The sequence below is a fragment of the Caenorhabditis briggsae genome, assembly GCF_000004555.2.
Source record: "Caenorhabditis briggsae complete genome, chrV, whole genome shotgun sequence".
Lineage (NCBI taxonomy): Eukaryota > Metazoa > Nematoda > Chromadorea > Rhabditida > Rhabditidae > Caenorhabditis > Caenorhabditis briggsae.
The window spans coordinates 3,246,240-3,259,004 of record NC_013488.2 but is presented as its reverse complement, the minus strand read 5'-3'; the positions used below and the strand labels follow the sequence as shown (position 1 = coordinate 3,259,004).

The window sequence follows — 12,765 nt, the reverse complement described above, 5'->3', positions numbered from 1 at the left end:
GACAATATTTGGAGAGAGGAAAATTTGCAAAACGTGAAGGTTTTTCGCCCGTTCTCGCCCACCCCTGGAATGGACGGAGTGAAGGCAACGATTAACTTTGTCTATAATATGTTTGTAATGACTGTTTGGCAAGAGAGAAAAATTAACTAATGGAAAAATAGTTTCTGATAACGAAATGTTATTTCAAAATCTTCTTTCCAGTATTCCTTTTTTCTGCCTCCCTCCATTAATCAAAAAACCTACTTAAAAAGTAAATTTAAAATAGTTGGCATATTTTTCGAAATTCCGTTTTCAATTTAATCTGTTCTGACCCCCCCCCCCATTCTCTCCCAAAATAATTTCCTTTTGTCATTTCCTGAATTTTCCGTTGTGATCAATGTTATTCTCAAAAAAAACCAAGTTTTCAGGACCAGACAATAAATCATCGGTTCCCACAGACTCTGACCACACACTCGAAAGCTTTTCTCCAAGATTCTTGACTCAATGAGTGATTACCAGTTCTCATTAACTACGGAGAGTTTGGTAGAGCAAATTTTCATTGCTCAGCTCATTCTTACAGTACCCGGAATCCTGATTAACCTTCTCCATGTATATATCCTATGCCACGTGTCTTTAAGAACTTCCAGCACGAATTCTATACTAATCGGTATTGGAATTGTTGATTTATTGGTGCTATCAGTATTCTTACATGATCGAATACGGCAATTTTGGTTTCCAGCTTGTTCAGAAATCTCTAGACAGTCAAAATGGACCGACGATTTACAAAGAGATATTCTAAAACAGACTTCCTTCTGGTTAGGGGTTTCTTTGGCGTTGATAAGGCTACTGATTATGAAATTTCCTAATAATAATCAATTAATTTCTAGTCCGAAATCTGGATATTTTATTGTTCGGCTAATGTATTTAGTATGTTTTGTTTTATCTATTTTATTTTATTTTTCCGAACAAAACTCAGATTGTACGATTTCTTCTAATAGTCTAGAAGAGCAACTTCATTTCCTTGAACTTATCAGTGCAAGCTCTCAAATATTGATAAGCCTTATCTATCCAATACTGGCTATCCTTTTGATTTGTGTTATTTGGAAATCCACAAATACTGTACTTTTCACAGTCAGCAAGACAAGTTCTGTGGAGAGGTAAATCTTCTTTCAACTTTGCCCCAATTAATCTTGGCTCCTGTATGATATCTAAAAATAATCAACTGATAACATTTGATAAATATTTTGCTAGTTTATCACTTTTGAATATCTCTGACAGGAATCGAGATAAATTGAGTTTAACAAAATGATCTAACAAAAACTTTGATGTTTTCAATGGGAAACAGTCAATTTTGTAGTGCTAAAAACAGTTGAAAATTTTTCGATTTGTCTAAAAATTTCAGAGCATACTAAACACAAAATGGCATATTATCATGTATTTTAATGTTTTTTTCCTTTTTTTTCCACGATTCTTGCAATCGTAAATAAATAAATAAATAAATAAATAGATAAATAAAGTTTGAAAAAAAAAATTTCAGACACCGCTTGGCGAAAATGATACTAATCATGACCCTGATTTATTTTATATGCAGTGCACCATGTGGTTTTTTGGACTTCTGCCAACTTGTATTCCCTGGAAATCTAACTTTGGAAATACTATGGTCCCATGAGAATGTGCTGACTTCTTTGCTGTTCTGCCTGAACGCAATGTCACATTTTCTTCTGAACTTTTCAATGGCTTCCAAGTATCGGGAAACTGCGAAAAATATCTTCTGCTCGAGAAAGAAACATCATTTTGAAGTCACCGTTACGAAAACATCGACAGTTCGGAAATAATTTTTTTTCTAATTTTATAATGATTCGGGTCGATCAGGTTATTCAAAAGAATGAATAAAGACAAAATAGGACATTCCAAACGTGTTTTTAAAGGAGGCCAGACATCAAAAAAAGCTTTATTGATATTTTGCCTAGAGAACCCCATGAGGGGTTGAACTCATGACATCCAGCTCAGGGGTACATCGCTGTCTCGCATCCTTGAAAATGATTTTTACATGAGTGGATTCAGAAAAAAAATAGGGCATTCCGAACGTGTTTCCAAAATTAAAAATATAAAAAGTTGACCTAGATATTCACAAAAATCCAAAAAATGGCGACGTGAAAATAAGATTTATATCAATGGATTCAGAAAAATCAAGGCATTTCAAACGTTTTTTCAAATTCATAAAAATTCATTTTCAGACTGAGATATTCACAAAAATCTTAAATTTAAAAATGACAACGTGAATAATTTTACATAATTTTCATATGTATTGATGAATAAAAAATCTCTTTATACTGTCTCTGTTATAGTTTTCAATTTAAAAGTGTTTTCGCAACTTGAGAATGTTATCATTCTTTTACTATCCACTTGTTTTGTGTTTCTCTTGATCACTAAATTGATAAACAGAAGAGGAGTAGTAGAGAATGAATTTACATTCAGTTTCTATACTCGAAACTACAGTAATTTGATAAAAGTGTTTTCAATTTTATTTCAAATATTTAACGTTTTTCTTGACTGGAAGCACATATGACTTAAAAATACATACTGTTGAGCTTTAGGTTTTTTAAAAGTCGACTTGCAGATCACAGAGTGTGTAGGTCTATACCGGCTGAGCCTGTTGTGGAAATTATGAAATGGTCACTTGAAATTAGATTAACTAGGGTTGCATTACCAAAAAGTGACACATAATGATAAGTAGAAAAAACTAAGGAAGAAGACACCATAGATAAACCTGTTTAGTGAATTGCTGAGGAATAGAATAGATCAAAGAAGAAGAAGAAGATGAAGAAAAATTCATATAAAAAGTGTCTTCGAATTTCGATTTTAACATTGTTTCTTCTGTCTTTTTTAATGTTCATTTTGAAATTCAATTTTCGCGATTCCCAAGGAGAATAGCCTTTTAGAGGAATTCTTTGTTATTCGTTGATAAATTTTCATAAATACATAGCTCTTATCAATTACTTTTTGCAGACTAACCATGGGAAATATGAGCAACAAACAAGTTGCCAATGGCAATACCCTTCATATAAATATGAAACAATCTCAAGCACTCAAAGAGAACCCAAATGTCCATCGAAAATCGGATGAGTTTGGCGGAAAATCACCTTGCCAAGTAGCACAGTTAGCTCTTGCTGCGCCTGAAGAGGACACCTTTGATTTAATCATTCGTTTCGTTCGTGTGAGCACCGCCGATGAAATCTCAAGAGTTTGCGATGTGAGTGGCCTTCCGGTTCAAGCCAAAAATGAGGCGATTTTGGAATTCCATAATGGAAACTTGGATCGATGTGCCTCTATTCTGACAGAAGCGGCTAAACAGAAACAGCGGGAGAGCACAAGAGAACTATCTGGAGATGCCGGTGGCAAGCGTATGATCAAATCGGATCATGGAACTTATTTAAGGTTAGTGCCATTTTTGAGAAAAATACCGTAAAACCTGTAATATGAGAGCCCCCACACCGTCCAGTTTGAGCTCAATTATCTCAATTCTTATACAAGATATCAAACATGTGTTAACAGTCAAAATGTTATTGATATCGTAATAAAAATTTTATAAGTTAACAACTTTTTTGTATCTTTGACAGGAACCGAGATAAATTGGCTCAAAGTTCGAAGTTAGGATACACTTCTATTACAGGTTTTACGATACTTGCATTTCTTTGAAGAAATGTATCACAACTTATCTCACTCCGTCTTCTTGACTAAAAGTTTTCTCATAAAAATAATATTAATTCAGAGCCTATGACGGAGAGTGGAAGGTCGATTTGATGCGCGGTAATCCAGATGCATGGGAGCATTGGTATGTCGAGGATTGGGGTTGCAAGGTGAGGAAGTTAGTTTTGGCAACAATCTTACCATTCGACATTCAGGTGGTATTCAAGGCAATTCATTCTCCAGGACGCTTCCTACGTGCGTTGTCTTGTGGGAACGTCGATCTCGTTCCGACGCATCCAAATGGGTGTCCTGAGTTGTTGTGGAAACCATTTAAGAATCCAGATGGCACTTGGTCGTTCCTGAGTACCTATGGAACATGGTTGAGGTTTGTTAGTGTTAGGTGGCTTGGATCTTTCTGAGAAATAGTGATAATGAGAAAAGTTACTATGAAAGACGCAGAAAAGTTTCAATAACTTGTTCTTTATTTTAGGGACCATGTTTGCAAATGAAATCTATTTTTTATGAATCTGTCAGGAATATTAAATTTCAGCGGCCATGAAAACGGCTCGGTTTGTTGTCAGTGGGAATGCAAGTCGTGGGAGAAATTCAACCTTCCGTGGTGGTGAAAAATTAAATTTTTGACAATTTATCGTCCTATTGAATTGTTGGTGCCAGTCTTTAATTTGCATACAAAATTCGCAGAAATTAAAGTTATGTACCTAATAAATTGTTAATTCAACTGAAAAAAGCATTCATCAAAAAACAAAGAACGATGTTATATCATTATGAATACTTGCACTTTGTGCTCAATTGTCTCGGTTGCTTTGAGAGATATCAAAAGTTTGTCCACTGATAAAATACTTGTCATATTATCACAAACATTTTATCAGTTGAAAAAAATTGATATATTTTTAAGGAACTGTGATAGTTGATTACAAAGTGCAAGTGTTATGGGGGCGGCGTAGTGCAAGAAGAAATGTCAAAAACATATTTTTCCAAAAAACAACAATTAAATCTTCGAATAAAAAAACAGATTCCAAATGAATAAAAATTCAAACCAAATCCGCAAACAAAAAATTTTGTTTTTGAAAAATTTTCTCGCGGTAGATCAAAGATCTATTTTTTGACATTTCCTTTTCGTGGGAAAAAAAACACATTGATTGAAAAAGTGTTTTCTTCTCGCATTTATTTCGTCACTTCGTACTTTTTTATTGTTTTTTGTTCGGTTGTTACTTGTTTTTTTTTGTAAAGTTTACGGTTTTCAGTTAGCAGAAACCTGTAATAGAAGAGCCCATCCTATAAAACTTTGTGCCCATATATCTTATTTCCTGTGTGAGCTATCAAAAAATGGTCAACTGACAAAATGTTTATTATAATATTAGTAACATTTTATTAGTTTATTTGTTTTTGATAACTTTGACAGGAAGCGAGATAAAGTAGGTTAATGTTGAATAGCCCTCTTCTAGCAAGATTTTGTTTTCCCCTTTATTTTGGTATTTTTTTTCAAAATTTTCGAGTTTTTTTAACTCCCAGTTTGCGAATTTCTGAGTTTAAAATTTTCAGAAATGGCCGATCCTCCACCACCACCACCACCGTCAAACAAGTCATATCTGACAGCTCCAGCTCTTCCGAGTACCGAAGTCTTCTACCACGCCTATCTTCCCTCGGATCACTGGGACTTGGTGGTCTTCAGAAATGGCGAACCGTGTTGTAATAACGAGGACATCAGATTCAATTACTACGGTGGATGGGCCTCATTGTTTGCTCAAGTTGACAAGTTTCGCAGCTTTCCCGGAAGCCTGAATCAGTATCGAGCCGAATTGTCCACTATTTATCCATGGGTGAGTGAATTTTAGAATTTTGGAAGCTCAAAAAACTTTTTTCTGTTTCGGTTTTCCCATTGAATTGCTTTTGAAATGCTCTTTATTCTATTATAATATCAAGAAAAAATCACAATCAATACTTTCTTGGATCGAAGTTCAAATCAAAGTTTGTCGCATAACTAATATCCGCAAAGACCTTATCCAAGTGATCGTACAAATCGCTCATTGCATGAGCTCCTCTCTCCAGTCCCACTTTTTGATCAGTGCTGCAGTCAGTACCTTCCAGAACCTTTTTGACACATGGGACCACGGTGGACGAAAATCCTTTTGGGAACTGGAACTCTTTGAAAAAGACGACGCAGTTTCCAAGTGATTTAGATATTTCTTCCTGGAAAGGGATTCTTTAACTGGAGCCCTTTAAAGTATAGAGTTCAGAAGTTTAGAACTTACATCTTCAATGCACTCTTGGGCTTCTAAAACTCGGTCCGTATAGAAATCCGTCGTGTCTAATTGAAACTTGGTCAGCTTCAATTGTCCCTTACATTCCAAATCACCAATACATTTCAATGATTTTTTGAATTCCCTTGCAACTGGTGACCCTAACGGAGAAACAGTGGAGCTAATCTCGACCAGCATCTTTTGTGCTTCGACTTTGGTGGCCTGAAATTGATAAAAATTGAAATCTACTTTTTACAAACCAACTCACATTGACGAAAATTTCGATACAGAATCTGAATCTCTCTTGCTCAGCTTCACAAAGCTTTTCAACGTTTTCATCCATATAAAGACAAGCGGCAAAGTTCAAAAGAACAGTTGAGAGAATGAGCAATTTCAACATTTTGAAACTATACTTTTCCCTATGCTCAGGTTGAATTTTATATCAAAAGTACAGAAAACAAAGCACATCATTTTCAAAACATCTAGGAAAATATAGGAATCAGGATATCAGCATCCATACTATTTTCAGCTGTGATATCATTTTTTTTTTCGAGCAAAGAAATCGCAGAATCTAGGAATATAGGAATCTCTGAACCTAGGAATCTCAAATCTCGAAATCTACCTATCCAGAATTTTTCCGAATTCCAGGTCATGCCAAAAATCTACAACAGTTTGAAAGGAGGTCACTCGTACATCTACAAACACGACATTCTCCTACTAATGCAATACAATCTGATGGACGGCCATCTTCAGGCGAATGAGAAGAATTTTCCGATTATGGCAATCACTGCGATTTACATGAGAACCAAAGAAGAGGCACTGAATGACAAATGCGAGTTGGTTCGTTATGATAAGGAGAAGTTTGAGGAGCTCAAAAATCGGCTGGAATCAAAAACGAGTAACATGACTCAACACAATCGTAAGCACAGATTGATCAAAAAGACGTTGGATGAAGTTTTTGAAAAAGTTAAAAAGCTATTGCCAGTGAACAGTCATGATCCGGAATTCACAGGACTCCGCAAGCATCTTCAAAAGTTCCATCAGCAAACTCCAGTGTCACAGAATGTCAAATATTTTGAGAATCTTGTCAATGTGATAGACATTATTTTGACGGATTTCGATGCGTTTATTGATGCCAACCCATCTTTGTTCCGTAATGGAAATGATGATAAGGAGACGCTAGTGGTTCGATTATTTGATGAAGTTAAGTGTAAGCATGTCTTTGGCTACGAGCTTATGGAAGAGTTGCAACGATGCGGATGTAATACTGTGAAACTTGAAGAGGCGATTCAGGCAAAGGATCCAACATATAGTCTGTTGTTCCAAGATGTGTTCAAGTTGCTCGATGGGAATCCGAATATTCATGTGAGTTACAGTAACGCATGCGCGCCCGTGAAGCCTGTGATAGAAGGGCCCCTGACATTGAAGTGTGAGCCAATTTTTCTCGGTTCCTGTCAAAGATATCAAAAAATAGTCAACTTATAAATTGTTGATCACAATATCAGAAGTACGACTATTTTTACGGCTCCGGGACGTTTCAGAGCCCGACGTTTCGGAACCACGACGATTCAGAACTACGACGTTTCAGAACCCGACGTTTCAGAACTTTTCTGCATTTTTGCATAGTGGTTTTTGTACATAAAATGAGCATTGCTCATTTCAATTTGTCGTTTTTCTGTTTTCTTATTCGTTCTCATCTACCGTACTCCAAATAATTATAGATGCACATTCGGAAACTCTCAAAATTGAAAAAATTGGAATTTTCAAAAAATGATGTCTAAAAGTACGAAAAAAAATTTAGCCGGAGAATATGAGTTTCATTTTTGCATACGTTCAGCAATGACACTGTTTTTGAAAATATAAACTTTTTTCGATTTTCGAGAGTTTCCGAGTGTGAACCTATCATTATTTGGAGTACGGTAGAGGAGAACGAATAAAAAAAACAAAAAAACAACAAATTGAAATGAGCAATACTCATCTTATGTACAAAAACCACTATGAAAAAATGCAGAAAAGTTCTGAAACGTCAGGTTCCGAAATGTCGGGTTCTGAAACGTCGTAGTTCTGAAACGTCCTGTTTCCGAAACGTTCTGAAACGTCTCGGAGCTATTTTTACGAAAAAGGTAAGGTACTCGAGAATTTGTCAAATTGCTTCTGTTAATTTGAAACCTCAGAAGTTTTGAAAATTCGAATTCTTGAAAGTATTTAAATCCTGAAAAATGAAGTATTTCAGTTCATCGCCATTCCACTCCCACGAACTCGAAAACGGGCCGTCTGGGTTCCAGCCATAGACGGGCACTACTGTATTTCGGCTCGTGATCTTGTCTTTGAATTTGTCGCCTGGACAGTTGTCAAAGGATTATTCCAAGGAGCATCCGATGAGCAGAGAGACAATTTGATGGGGATCCTCAAAGGTCTTCGGTACCTTCTGGATGGCTACAATGTGAGTTTTTGAGAGCTACAGTACCGGTCAGTAGGAAAAAGAAATCGTTTTCAGAACGGCTATCGAATGGTGCTGGAAGCGGATGTCAAGCGAATTCGGAAGCAAATTGTGGACAAGTGCAAAGCGCATGGAATTGCTCAGCCGGAGCATTTCAAGGATATTCGAAGAGTGATCTATTGTGACACCACTGAAGACGGTCTGAAGGCTGAATTGAAATATCTTGGAGTGGATAAAGTGTTTCCGGAGATTCTAGAACTTGCTGACGATGTTTACACAAAACCCGAACTGAAGGCACTACGAGAAACTGATCCTTACCAAACTGTAGAAAATTGTCAAATTCAGTGTATTATTAATCGCGCCGGGGTGAGACATTCATTGATTTTTTTTTGTTTGTATTTAATGTTGCTAATTTTCAGTTCACCGAATTCTTTGTCCACAGCACGACCTGGTTCGTTCGTTGAATGGGAAAATGTCTGGAATCGCTAATTTTTTTGGAATTTAATTTATTTTTTACACAATTTACCTCTCGATACTTGTCAATAGAATGAAATGAGATCTCATACTGTTGTTTTCTTGTTTTCAAAAACTGAGAATCTCAGAATCCCAGAATCTCAGAATCTCAGAATCTCAGAATCTCAGAATCTCAGAATCCTTCAGAATTACAGAATCTCAGAATATGAGAATCAGAAATTTGAAAATTTTAAGTTTTTTAAGTCTCAGAATCTCAGAATCTCAGAATCTCAGAACCTCGGAATCTCAGAATCCAAGAATGGGAAAATCGGAGAGTCTCAGAATCTTGCAATCTTAGAATTTCAAGTTCTCAGAATCTGAGAATCTGGGAATTTCAGAATCTCAGAACACATTTTTTTCTGATTCATTTTTTCTGAATTTTTTCTTATTTTTGAATCTTCAGATTCTTCAATTTTCAGGTTTTCTGAGATCCTGAGATTCATAATAAAATACTGGAAAAATATACTGTATGTTTAAAAGAATGATATCACAGCTGAAAATAGTATGGATGCTGATATCCTGATTCCTATATTTTCCTAGATGTTTTGAAAATGATGTGCTTTGTTTTCTGTACTTTTGATATAAAATTCAACCTGAGCATAGGGAAAAGTATAGTTTCAAAATGTTGAAATTGCTCATTCTCTCAACTGTTCTTTTGAACTTTGCCGCTTGTCTTTATATGGATGAAAACGTTGAAAAGCTTTGTGAAGCTGAGCAAGAGAGATTCAGATTCTGTATCGGAACTTTCGCCAATGTGAGTTGATTCAGAAAAATTTATACTGTTTAATTTTCCAAAAATTCAGACAACCGAAGATCTGGTTGAAGCACAAAAGATACTGGTCGAGACCAGTTCCACGGTTTCTCCGTTAGGGTCACAAGGAAATGGGAAATTCAAGAAATTTTTGAAATGTATTGGTGATTTGGAATGTAAGGGACAATTGAAGCTGACCAAGTTTCAATTAGACACGACGGATTTCTATACGGACCGAGTTTTAGAAGCCCAAGAGTGCATTGAAGATGTAAGTTCTAAACTTCTGAACTCTATACTTTAAAGGGCTCCAGTTAAAGAATCCCTTTCCAGGAAGAAATATCTAAATCACTTGGAAACTGCGTCGTCCCTTTCAAAGGGTTCCCGTTCCCAAAAGGATTTTCGTCCACCGTGGTCCCATGTGTCAAAAAGGTTCTGGAAGGTACTGACTGCAGCACTGATCAAAAAGTGGGACTGGAGAGAGGAGCTCATGCAATGAGCGATTTGTACGATCACTTGGATAAGGTCTTTGCGGATATTAGTTATGCGACAAACTTTGATTTGAACTTCGATCCAAGAAAGTATTGATTGTGATTTTTTCTTGATATTATAATTGAATAAAGAGCATTTCAAAAGAAATTTTTTGTATGTTTTTTTTATGGATAACCGGTACAGAATTAGATAGAGAATGGAATTCTGGGATTCTGAGATTCTGAGATTCTGAGACTCTGAGATTCTGAGATTCTGAGATTCTGAGATTCTCCGATTCTCAGATTCGCAGACTCTGAAAATCAGATTTTGAAAAAAATCAGATTCTGAAAATCTGAGAATCTGGAAATCTGAAAATCTGAAAATCTGAGATTCTGAGACCCGGAGATTCTGAGATTCTGAGATTCTAAGATTGCAAGATTCTTAGACTCTCCGATTCTCACATCCTTGGATTCTGAGATTCCGAGGTTCTGAGATTCTGAGATTCTGAGATTCAGAGATTCTGAGACTTAAAAAACTCAAAATTTTCAAATTTCTGATTCTCATCATCTGAGATTCTGTAATTCTGAAAGATTCTGAGACTCTGAGACTCTGAGATTCTGAAATTCTGATACACTGAAAATCTGAGATTTTGAGATTCTGCGATTCTGAGATTCTGAGATTCTGAGATCCCGAGATTCTGAGATTCTGAGATTCTGAGATTCCGAGATTCTGAGATTCTAATATATCCCGATTCCTAGATTTTCCGATTCTGAAATTCTGAAAATCTGAGATTCTGAGATTCTGAGATTCTGAGATTCTGAGATTCTGTGATTCTGAGAATCTGAAAATCTGAGATTCTGAGATTCTGAGATTTTGTGATTCTGAGATTCTGAGATTCCGAGATTCTGAGATTCTGATATTCTCAGCTTCTGAAAACAAGAAAACAACAGTATGAGATCTCATTTCATTCAATTGACAAGTATCGAGAGGTAAAATCTGCTTTTCAGAAATTCCGCGGTTCTTAAATTTTCAGATACTTAAATTTTTCGAATTCAAAATTTCCAGATTCCTAGCTTTTCCGATTTTGAAACTCTGAGATTCTGAGTTTCCAAGACTTTGACAGCCTGTACTCTGTACTGTACTCTGTCTGTAAATTCGTATGTCCCATTTCTGATGTATTCAATCCCACCTATTTTTCCGAGAGGTTTCGGATAAACATTCCGAATTTCGTAACATTGTTTTGACCACTTATCATTCTTCGTTTGATGACTGGTCATTCGAGCTTTTTTCTGCCACGTCATCATCTTTTTTCTCTAGGTCTCCTCTCTTGTCATACAGTCTTTTTTTTTTCGATGGACGTCCTCTCCACACACTCTTTCAATTTCTCTATTTCTTTTTTTTTCTCGGAGAAAACAGCCCGCATAAAAGCCTGGTCATTTCCTCATATTTCTCAGTTTTTAAAGCAGAAAATTGTTCCTCGAAGTTTATTTTGTTTCTGATCATCTTTTCTTTCTTTTTTTATGATTTTAGCTGATAGACATCTTGATATACAGACATTCGGATAGATCCTCTCTCTCACTCTCTCCGTACTGAAAGACATCTGGATATACAGACACTCGGGACAGCCTCTCGCACTTTCTCTCTCTCACTCGCCTTCTCCAAGTCACCGTTACTCACATACTGTTAGTTACAGTACGAGCACAACCGAACTTGAAGCCTTCGCTTCCGACGTCGCCGCTACCACGAACCCAATCGTGATGATCGAGATGGTCCCGGTCAACAAGAAATATCTCCCAAGCAAGCACCAAGATCTTCTTCTGAAATCCTGAAATTCTGACATTCTGAAAGGTTCAGATTCTGCTTTTCAAATATTCCGTGGTTCTTAAATTTTCAGATACTTACATTTTCCGATATTAAAATTTCCAGATTCCTAGTTTTTCCTATTCTGAAACTCTGAGATTCTGAGTTCCCAACACTTCGACAGCCTGTATAACTCTGTCTGTAAATTCGTATGTCCCATTTCTGATGTATCCAATCCCACCTATTTTTTTGAGACGTTTCGGAAAAACATTCCGAATTTCGTAACATTGTTTTGACGACTTATCATCTCACAGTCGGTTTGATGATTGATTTGATCATTCGAGCTTTTTCTGCCACGTCATCATCTTTTTTCTTTTTTCTCTAGGTCTCCTCTCTTGTCATACAGTCTCGCTTTTCGATGGACATCCTCTCATAACACTATTTCAATTTCTCTAATTCTTTTTTCTCTCGGGTCCGTATAAAAGCCGCCTGGTTCGGTTCATTTCATATTTTTTCATTTTTCATTTTTTGAATCAGAAAATGATTCTGGAAGCCTATTTTGTTTCCGGCTCTTTGCGATCGAAAAATAGAAATCCGTATGAACATACATCTGGACATTTGGACAGACAAACACCTGGGTTCAAAGATAAGTGCATAGATGCACTTGCATCTAGGCTCACACGGACACAAGAAGCTGGGACAGTTGTACTGACAGACATCTGGACACACCGGCACCCAGACAAGCAGAAACATTAAATTATCTCCTTCAGACTCGTGCATCCACACACCGATTTTTTCGTCGGCATCTTTGAATGAGTCTTTTTTGCACACTTTTTCTTCTGCGCATTTTCACCCCCCCCCCC

The 12,765-nt window shown here is 36.4% G+C and overlaps 5 protein-coding genes across 5 annotated transcripts; 4 read left to right on the top strand and 1 right to left on the bottom strand.

The window, feature by feature from the left end:
• Nucleotides 1-483: 483 nt before the first annotated feature.
• On the top strand, nt 484-2,241 carry CBG26960 (the record flags this gene model as incomplete). Its single annotated transcript, XM_045236781.1, has 3 exons — nt 484-794; nt 867-1,136; nt 2,217-2,241. 3 exons carry the CDS (start codon nt 484-486, stop codon nt 2,239-2,241), a joined length of 606 nt encoding a protein of 201 aa, XP_045099046.1.
• Nucleotides 2,242-2,995: 754 nt separating this feature from the next.
• CBG10515 lies at nt 2,996-4,295 on the top strand (the record flags this gene model as incomplete). The annotated part of the gene is made up of 4 exons (XM_002635802.2): nt 2,996-3,417; nt 3,752-3,839; nt 3,885-4,054; nt 4,220-4,295. 4 exons carry the CDS (start codon nt 2,996-2,998, stop codon nt 4,293-4,295), a joined length of 756 nt encoding a protein of 251 aa, XP_002635848.2.
• A 939-nt stretch (nt 4,296-5,234) lies between these two features.
• CBG10516 lies at nt 5,235-8,834 on the top strand (the record flags this gene model as incomplete). Its single annotated transcript, XM_002635803.1, has 5 exons — nt 5,235-5,510; nt 6,579-7,295; nt 8,164-8,373; nt 8,428-8,736; nt 8,790-8,834. 5 exons carry the CDS (start codon nt 5,235-5,237, stop codon nt 8,832-8,834), a joined length of 1,557 nt encoding a protein of 518 aa, XP_002635849.1.
• On the bottom strand, nt 5,626-6,330 carry CBG10517 (the record flags this gene model as incomplete). Its single annotated transcript, XM_002635804.1, has 3 exons — nt 5,626-5,880; nt 5,943-6,152; nt 6,199-6,330. 3 exons carry the CDS (start codon nt 6,328-6,330, stop codon nt 5,626-5,628), a joined length of 597 nt encoding a protein of 198 aa, XP_002635850.1.
• A 671-nt stretch (nt 8,835-9,505) lies between the features above and the next one.
• On the top strand, nt 9,506-10,219 carry CBG10518 (the record flags this gene model as incomplete). Its single annotated transcript, XM_002635805.1, has 3 exons — nt 9,506-9,637; nt 9,687-9,902; nt 9,965-10,219. The coding sequence occupies 3 exons, from the start codon at nt 9,506-9,508 to the stop codon at nt 10,217-10,219; spliced, it is 603 nt and encodes a 200-aa protein (XP_002635851.1).
• Between the last annotated feature and the right edge of the window lie 2,546 nt (nt 10,220-12,765).